This window comes from Spinacia oleracea, chromosome 6 (genome assembly GCF_020520425.1).
Source record: "Spinacia oleracea cultivar Varoflay chromosome 6, BTI_SOV_V1, whole genome shotgun sequence".
NCBI classification, from domain to species: Eukaryota; Viridiplantae; Streptophyta; class Magnoliopsida; order Caryophyllales; family Amaranthaceae; genus Spinacia; species Spinacia oleracea.
In genome coordinates, this window is record NC_079492.1 from 7,259,082 (window position 1) to 7,268,867 (window position 9,786).

General features: G+C 37.1%; 1 protein-coding gene across 1 annotated transcript; it reads left to right on the top strand.

Annotated features, from left to right (window-relative positions):
* The first annotated feature begins 2,215 nt into the window (after positions 1 to 2,215).
* Positions 2,216 to 9,417, top strand: LOC110777165 (polyadenylation and cleavage factor homolog 4). Its single transcript, XM_021981774.2, has 7 exons — positions 2,216 to 2,767; positions 3,122 to 3,223; positions 3,675 to 3,938; positions 4,996 to 5,679; positions 6,111 to 6,986; positions 7,165 to 7,718; positions 8,772 to 9,417. The coding sequence occupies exons 1-6, from the start codon at positions 2,477 to 2,479 to the stop codon at positions 7,690 to 7,692; spliced, it is 2,745 nt and encodes a 914-aa protein (XP_021837466.2). The 5' UTR covers positions 2,216 to 2,476; the 3' UTR covers positions 7,693 to 7,718; positions 8,772 to 9,417.
* Positions 9,418 to 9,786: the final 369 nt, after the last annotated feature.

Genomic DNA, 9,786 nt, shown 5'->3' on the forward strand with positions numbered 1-9,786 from the left:
AATAATTCTCTTTAAAGCCCAGAAAACTATTAGAAAGATCCTAGAAAGCAATAGAAAAGAGAAATACAAGTAAAGGAAGGTTAGATTCTAACAATATGCACCCAATGCCTAACCCCACTTAGTGGCCTGATTTTAGACTTCCCAATATATTAACCCTGCTGGGATCAAGAGGAGTGCCGATAGACCCCCTAAACAGAGAAAAAGGGGTGTGAATGAAGCTAAGAAGAGGAAGAGGCACACTTCAGTTAACAATATTGTTGTTGTTGTTGTTGTTGTTGTTGTTGTTGCGGATGTTGGCGCATGTTTTCTTGCTTAACTTCTTCCTTGCACCATCTCAACTTGTTCCATGCATCACACTTGTAGTAGAGCCTTTGTGGATTGAGTGTTGTATCGGAGCTTCTGATGGAAAATTTCCTCCCGCAATAGCAGAATTTGTTTGGGACTCTTATGTCTATGGACTCATTAGGCGTGGATGATGATTGGGAAGAAAACTAATGAAAAAAATGATATGAAATTAAAAAACAATTTATAAAATAAAATAACCATTCAGAAAAAGGGTATTTATAAGCAAACAATAAGCAACGACTACTTTTCAAACACAAAAATTAGTCGTTAAGCATCAAAATGTGTAATTTTAAGTTACGGGTATTTGGTGAATTATGTCTCAGAATAGTCAAATTTGCCGAAAAAGAATCTTTTATAATTCAAATTTTACGAGAAAGGACCTTATGTAATTTTTTTGTGAAATCACACCTTAATAATGTTAATTTTTTTTTTGTGAGAAAGGACTTAAGGGAAGTTTCCGGCATTGATTGAGCTTTTCCCGCCATTGACTTGCACGTGAGCAGCACGTGTGGCTTAAGTTTGCTAAAGACATTGATTTTCTCGAGTCTTGAATTTTCAAACTTGATTTTAGTTCGATTTCTTTTTTCAACTTTAGGTTTCAAAGCTTAGAATTTTGGAGCAAAATTGAGTGTGTTTAGCAAAATAAAGCCACACGTGCTTCTCACATGCAAGTCAATGGCCGGAAAAGCTCAGTCAATACTGGAAACTTAGTTTTGGTTGTCTTTGGCAAAAAAAAAAAAAATTACATTAAGGTGTGATTTCACGAAAAAAAAATTATATAAGATTATTTTTCGCAAAAGAAATACATTAAGGTGTGATTTTACAAAAAAATTTATATAAGGTCATTTCTCGCAAAATTTGGGTTATAAAATGTCCCTTTTAACAAATTTGTTTTCAGAATATGGGTATTTGGTGCAATAAGTATTAAAATAGGGGTATTTGGTGAATTATGAAACTAGGCTAACGGAGGACTAACAACGCCATCATTAGTAAGGGGTATCTTGGGTATTAAGTAATTTGTGAGGGGTATTTGGTTTATTTCTGAAAGCTGATGGGCATTTGGTAAATTATGCCAAAATTCGTGGGTATTTAATGAAAAATTCGTAATTAATAATATATGAAATTAATCATTTAACCATTTAAAACGTTTCTATCAACATTTTTTATAATATTAAAGTTAACCAAAACATATTACAAGTTACAAATAACCCGATAAAAGTTACTCCCCCCGTTCTTAAATATTAGTCTTCTTTTGATTTTTTCACTCGTTTCAAATCAATATTTCAATGTAAATATCTTTAAACACATACGGTAAATAAATATAAAAATTTGATGTTGTTAAACTATACATTGAGACAAACAAAACAAGTTCTGATTGTGATTAGTGGCAAACAAAAGGTCTTGCGCGCACAAGGTGTACAATAAATTTATTGTACACCAAGATAACTTTAACCCATTATTTTATAACTTTAACTTAGTTTTGATTAACTTTTATATTAATAAAAAAAAGTTGATAGATAAACATTTTAAAGGGTTAAATGATTAATGTTATACATTATTAGTGATTTTGAAGAAATAATTTTTACTAAAATGAAAAAATTTATCACTAAAAAATAGATAACTTTTACATATATAAGCTTAACTTTTGAGCATTTTGAGTTGACTTTTACTTTGGAGTACAATATTTATTGTACACCCATTGTAAATAAAAATTTGTGTAGTGGCAAAATTCGAGAACGGAGGAAGTACAAAATTTGGATCAAAATTATCCTGATATAAACTAAATTTATTGTACACGTTATGCTCGACAGACAATTTGAAATCGCGTGAGCTTAAAACTAGTACGAGTGTGTTGTAAAAAAAGAAAGAAAAAAGAGAATATCGAGAAAATTAGAATCTCTGCTTTCCTTTCCTTTCCCCCCTATTCATGATTTCATTCATTCATACAAACTCTCCATCTTACACTTCCTTTATCTTGCTATGGTGGTCCGATGGCGGGCGACAAAGCTCATCGTCAATGAAAGATGAGTGATTCTTCAAAAACCCTAACCCTAACCCTAACCCTAATTGAACTTCCCAATTAGGGAATTTTCCAACCGACAACCCGTTCTTCCGCCACTGCTAAAACCCCATGCCGAGCGACACCGTCATGAAGCCGTCTGTTCCGTCGCCGATTCTCGATCGTTTTCGGTTTCTTCTTAAAGAGAGAGAAGCTGAGTTTAGGGGTTCCGACGACGACGAAGATGACCTAGTTTGTATTCCTCCGCCGTCTATGGAGGAGATTGTGAGATTTTACGACGATGTTTTGTCGGAATTGACGTTTAATTCGAAGCCAATAATCACAGATCTTACGATTATTGCCGGTGAGCAGAGAGAGCATGCTGAGGGTATTGCTGATGCTATTTGTGCTAGGGTTTTAGAGGTACCGCTCTCCAAATTCAAATCGGAAGTTTTTTAGGGTTAGGGTTTTGAGTTCGTCAAATTGTAATTGTACTGTGTAATCAAATTTAGTTGAGTTTTGAGTTCAATTTTTGTTGTTGATTATTGCTTTTGTACAGTGTAACAAAATTTACTAGTGCATAGCACGATTTTGGACTTTACCTATCTCTCATCTTCTTCCCTCTTTCTTTAATTCAGTTATTTCTTTTTGAAGTTTTTATGTTTAATTGTTAGGTTTTCTGAGCAATATAAGATATAATCATGGTGAATTTGAGTTTAGAGTTGAACGAGCTTTAATTTTGGGGTGTTACATTGCTGGTTATGCGAATTTATGCAGGTTCCTGTAGATCAAAAGATGCCTTCTTTGTATTTATTGGACAGCATTGTCAAGAATATCGGCCGTGATTATGCTAGGCACTTCGCTTCTCGATTGCCAGAGGTGAGTGATGTTTTTGGTTCTTGAGTTGATTTTGAGTGAGTAGATGAACTCTTTGTTTCATCCAGATAGAACCCATCTTTGATACTGATAATTTCTGGTTTGCTTGTAATTACTTGGATTTGTCTGAAAAGATGCATACTTTATGGTTTTCAGCCTTTCGGCATGTTACGAGACCAATGCTCTCACATCTCACACTGTTAGTAACTATACAACTCCAAAACACTGGTAACCAACTATATTGTGAGATGTGGGATCATTGGACCATGCCCTTCAATCTTCGGTATTTGGTGTGCTCGCAAACTACTAGGTTTCGCCAAAAAGATGCAAACTTTATGGAATAGTTTACAGTTATGACATGTTTTAATGGTTGAGTACTTTTAGCTGTATTCATGTAGTCATTTCACATAAAGCTTTTTTCTAATTACCTCTTTTTTATTTTTTCCGGTATAAGGTGTTTTGTGAAGTTTATAGACAAGTCCCTCCAAATTTGTATTCTTCAATGCGCCACTTGTTCAGAACCTGGTCGACTGTCTTCCCATCACCGGTTCTTGGTATGATTGAGGATGAATTGCAGTTCTCTCCAAGGGCGAACCAACCATCTTCCAACTTAGCCAGTATGAGAGCTTCTGAATCCCCTCGACCCTCTCATGGCATACATGTCAATCCCAAGTATCTGGAAATAAGACGGCAGTTTGATAATTCATCCATTAATAATGTAAGTTTTCAAGTAAACATCCTTCTTTTCTCTTTGTTTTGCTGGATATGCTATTTTTCTCCATCAGAGATGTAAGGATTGATAAAATAGCATTCTTTGAGTATGCACTATTTGTTGATTGTTACACTGAGCTTTCTTTTGAAGAGTTTCCTGTTTCCACTTTTAATTGGTGGATGCCATGTTAATAGAAACAACATGATGCACAATGTGATTGTTGTTCTTTCCCTGTCCTTTTTTATTCCACGTGTTCAAGCAATAGAAACTGATCATCACAGCTGACGGGCTTAATCCACTAATGTTGAGAAATGGGTTCTTTATATTTTTGGAAAATGAAGAAGTTAACATAAACCGGTTTTTTCACCTAAGATATCTGGAAGGTATAGCTGTGTTATGGACTTAAAATTTAAACCATTTATTGCTGAATTATGTACCGTTTTTTTTTACAGTGAAAACTGTGCTTGATCGCCTTGATGTGGTAATGTGCTGCATGTTCAATTGTCAATGAATCTACCTATGCCCCTGTCAAAAAATAATAAAACTTTAACCTATGCCGTAAAAAGTTTTTCTTTATAGTATGGATGTGGAACTGCCCGTCATATCCACCTAATCTAGTGGATAAGCAGTTATATAAGAGTTCGGAGTGAAGGTTCAATCTTCTGTTGTAGATCATTTTGATTGCTGAGTCATCTAATTAAGTGGATGAAAAGCTCGTTTGTTTTATTTTCAATTTAGCGATCAAATATCCAATTCTTTTACTCCCATTCATTTTCCATATTTCTGAAAGGAGATGCTTAAAAGGCTTCCATTGGACTAAGTTTCTGTACCAGGTCTTCTCTGTGCAAGTTCATATCTTTTTCCCTTCATGTTTTTGACAGCATCTCTACTTGAATACTAGTCTTGATCGCCTCAAGGGCATGTTCCACAACAATGTTGGAATATGTATTGCTTCTTCCACATCTTGTTCTTTTCTCCCTCTTCCTTTGAGAAGCATTGTACATTCCCTATGGTATGCCACACTGACAGTTTATTGCTGCATTATTTTGTTATTCTTGTGTAGAATATCCAGCCTGGGAGGGGGGCATCTAAGTCACATGGTCAGAAACATTCTATTGAATATGAAGAATATGATTATTATCAAGGAGAAGGCACAAACTCCCACCTTGATGCTCAAAGATTTAACTCCACTGGGTATGGTGGCCGTACATCGTTTCCATCATCAACTGACCAGTTGCTTCCTTCAGCAAGTGGTTCAGTGAGGCCCCTATCACCATCAGCCGATGAGTTTTTTATGTCCAATTCACCAGGACGGTTATTTGAAGGTGTATCTCCATCTCATCCAGGACTTAATTATGGGCGTAGGAGAGGAAGAGATGAAGAGAATGGTGACTGGCAGAAAAGACAACGCTCTGATGATTCCTATCACTATAGTTTAAACAATGGTGCTGAACATGACAGACCAAGGGCTTTAATTGATGCTTATGGCCAGGATGACGGTCAAAGATCTTTGAAAAAGAACCCACTTTGTATGGATCGTCTAATTGTAAATGGTGGAGGCTCATGGCAAAATACCGAAGAAGAAGAATTTGATTGGGAAGATATGAGTCCGACATTATTAGCTGATGGAAAGACCGGCAATGTCACTACTTCTACTGTGCCATCCAGAGGCTTCAAAGCTATACCTGGTGTTGGTTCTCTTGGCTCCAGACCTTTCAATCCCAATGGCAGGAAGGCTGTTGAAGATGTAAGTTCCTGCAAGTCGAATATAGCTGTCATAGTATGCAGTTAGTCTTTCTTACTTCTATCGAGTGCCATGATTTTGCGTGATATGGGAAATTCCATTTGTCCTTCCGGTGTTGAATATTTTCTCGATTTGCAACTCTTATTAATGAAAAACTCAGTCAAGTATTTTACTTTAACCTTCCCCCCATGTAGCCTGTTTGTTCTAGGCCGTTTGTATTCTTACAGCCTTACTCATCAGTATTGCTATTTTGCTCTGTAAGTTCTGCTTTACTTCATATTTTTGGCCCGTGTTGTGTTGATCCTAAATTGAAAAGGGGGTCGACCCAAGATCTCTCTTTTTAATTTCCTTTTCTATTTGCTATTTTTTCTCATTCTTCTCAGTATACGATTTATAAACAGCAAATTCTGATTTACATTTTTATCAACTTGCAGGGTGGCCATTTATCATCCAACAGACCTGTTTCAAGAAGCGAGATGAATCTTTCTCAGGGAGCTTGGAAGTTGCCTGTACCTGTAGCTGGAAGAGAAAATACTTCTCAGTTGACATTACCTGTGAATGGAGTGCCTTCATCATCGTCTGACGGAAAGCCTTTATCAGCAGATCATTATGCTCCAGCACCGATGCAGCTTGGCAGGATCTCTAATTCAGGTTTTAATTCCTATGAAGCAAGAGCTCCTTCATCTGCTGTGGCGCCAGTGTCAACTAGCTCATGGCCCTCTACAAGTTCGCATAATTTTGCGTCTTTACCACCTTTGTATCTGCAGCAAAAACAGCCTAGAGCTTCCTTTGATTTTAGAAATCAAAGTTACAGTATCCTTAATCAAGGCAATCAACAATTTGACAGTGATGACAAAAGGAATCTGATTCCTCCAAAACCGGGACAAAGGCCTCAGCTTAGCTTCACCCCTCTGCAATATCTAACACAGCAACCAGGATCTTTGCAGCAGCAATTGCACTTGCCTCCCGAGCCTCGGCATAATGCTGTATCACTCCCACCGCAGACGATACTGCCATCTGGTCTTGGATATACTCCACTTGGTCATGGGGTTGCAGCTAGCAATATTGTGCGCAATCCAGTACCTGGTTCTCATCCTTATGCACCTTTCCAAAATGTGTCCAATGGTTATATGCAGTTTCAATCACCTATGGCACCACTCCCTTTAGTCCCTCGTCCCCATTCTCAGTTTCTACCTCTTCCGCAGAGTTCTGGCCCCCTCGCTAACCAAGCACCAACTGCTGCTATATCTGGTTTACTCAATTCTCTTGTTGCTCAAGGTTTATTTCCATCGAATCAGACTCCTGCACAGGTAACTCAGCTGTAATCCTACGTAGTTAAGTTAGGTTGTGTTTAGTCAATTGATATATGAATATCATAGACTTTGTTGTTAATGATTGATCTATCATCAATAGGCTTCTTTATACGAAGTATTACCTTTCGCTTGTGGCTTATATTGATTTTCCTTTTGTAATGTTAATCTAAATCAGGATTCTCTTGGAGTAGAGTTTAACCCTGATCTTCTTAAAGTGCGGCACGAATCAGCCATAAGGGCTTTGTATGAGGAACTACCCAGACAGTGCACCACCTGTGGCCTTCGGTTCAAAACCCAAGACGAACACAGTAAGCACATGGATTGGCATGTGACTAAGAATCGAATTTCAAAGAACCGTAAGCACAACCCTTCTCGAAAGTGGTTTGTCAGTGTGAATATGTGGCTCAGTGGTGCCGAAGCATTGGGGACTGATTCAGCTCCTGGATTTTTGCCAACCGAGAGTGTTGTCGAAAAGAAGGACGACGAAGAGATGGCAGTTCCTGCAGATGAGGATCAGAATAGCTGTGCTTTATGCGGGGAACCTTTTGAAGATTTTTACAGTGATGAAACTGAAGAATGGATGTATAGAGGGGCTGTGTACTTGAATGCACCTCTTGGGTCTACTGTTGGTATGGACAGATCACAGTTGGGCCCTATTGTGCATGCAAAATGTAGATCTGATTCTAATGATGCTCCAACCTGAAGAACCAATAATCATCTTGCTATACGGTAAGGTTCTTGTTTCATTGTTTCATTACTTGCGGATCTTCAAGACCCAATTGCATGAGATTGTAAGGTCTTTTTGATTAGGTTAGTCCTGTCATATTTGTCCCTAGTGAGGGTAGTTCTTTGTTGGCAACAAGTCATTGTTTTCTCATATGTAGCATGTTAGGTTTACCTTCTTGTGCTCATTTCAGTGTGAGTGAGGCTAAGTGCCTAAGGCTTCGTTTGGTAGGGTGTAAAATATTTTCATGGAAAACGATTTTTCCCTTTTCAATCATTTTACGTTGTTTGGTTTGGCAAGGTATGGAAAACAATTTTCCATGACTCCCTTAAAGGTGGAAAAACCTTCTCCATTAGAAAGGGAAGGAAACCACTTTTCCACCTTTCATCCTTTCCTCTTTACCTCCCTTTCCCTTCTTCCCCCCAATCTTTACCATCTTCTCCCATTTTTTTTAAGGAACAAAACAAAGGAAAAGTAGTTTGGAATTGTGTTTTCTCTTAGAAATTCCATGGATAATCATTTTGCACTGAAAACGTTTTACACCAACCAAACGGTGCCTAACAGTAAATCGCATGGAAAAATGTACTGTGCCCAAACTTGCTCAACCCAAGTTTTACTACAGTTTGCCCGTTAGGTTTTCAGGACACTGTGTGGCCCCCTGCTGTTATACTAGTTGAAGTTTCTTTGAGTTCACTCAGTATTTAGTATAGTTACCTCTTACTCCCTCCGTTCCTAAAAGATCGCCCCGTGCCTTTGTTCACTTTATTAACAATTGGGTATACTCAAAAGCAAATTGGTAGGTAGATTTGTCTTTAGTTAGATTAAATAATTGTATGCGAGGAGAAACATGCGGAGACCATAAACCAAATAGGGACATCCATTTATGGTACATGGGAGCAATCTTTTAGGACAGAGGGAGTATCTCATATAACATATTTGGCAATATTCTCAGGGATCTAATAATTGATCACTGCTTTGCATTAACTTCTTCATATTCATATGTATCTTTTAGGTCATTGTATTCTTATACGAAGTACATCCATTTCCATTGTGTGCAGGGACTTTGAAGAGGCTAGAAAAACGAAACAAACGGCAGCATTATCAATCATCAACCTAGTTTGTTTTACTGTAACATTAATATGAGTTTCTTCTTGTTAGTGGTAGGATCTTACTTTTTTTTACTGCCCCCCCTCATTCCAAGATTTTCTACCTTGGTGTTCGAGTGTTGACATGATGCCAGAATATGTACATACAGTGGGAGATATACATCCATAGTCCCTGCAGTTGCAGTAAATTTCTTTGGCATACTCTTTTACCCCCCCCCCCTCCCCTCAAAAAAGGTTATTTTCCCCTTTCTCTTTTTATTCTCTACATGTTTTCTTCATTTATTCAGGGCTGAATTATCAAAACGATTCGGACATTTTTCTGCACATATTGTTATCTCGTACGTCAACTGCAGGGAAGGTTCGGCATCAATCAGGACTCATTCAAATTCATGCAGATCAGTGAAATGGGAGACCTTTTATTTATGCAGAATGTTACTTCAATATATTGTGACTTGTAATTAATGTATTTTATGTTTTCATTGAAGCATTATAATATTACCAAATGTTACTGTTCTGTTGAAGATTGATTACTCTCTTTTCATTCTGTTTGTATCATGATTATCATTTCAGTTTAATATCATTGAATTATTTTGCTATATTGGCATGTATATTCCTCCCTCTTGTTATATTATCTGTTTTTCGTCGGTGTGTACGGCAGATCATAAATCTAGGTGGGCTAGACCCGGAGGCCATAAGCCATGGTTATCATGTGATGCTATGGTGCTTGTTTTTGTCTAATTTTTGAGTTTTATATAATGTGCATCAACCTTAAAAGTTTTGTACGAGCTTAATTTTTACATTTTTACTTTCAAACGTTTTTTAGATGGCCCTTGCAGAAATAAGGTATTGTAAATTGTAAGAATAAATAGGTGTACACAAATTTTTATATAAATAGGTGATTTGGTGTCATATAGGTTAAGAATAGAACTAATAATAGAATTAGTTAGTTAAGCAATGAAACCAATTA

Excerpts from the sequence above, each read along its gene's own strand:
- LOC110777165 (XM_021981774.2), top strand. The coding sequence starts at position 2,477 with ATGCCGAGCGACACCGTCATGAAGCCGTCTGTTCCGTCGCCGATTCTC. Across the intron at positions 5,680-6,110 it reads GCAGGAAGGCTGTTGAAGAT|GGTGGCCATTTATCATCCAA; the intron begins GTAAGTTCCTGC and ends ATCAACTTGCAG. Across the intron at positions 6,987-7,164 it reads CGAATCAGACTCCTGCACAG|GATTCTCTTGGAGTAGAGTT; the intron begins GTAACTCAGCTG and ends AATCTAAATCAG.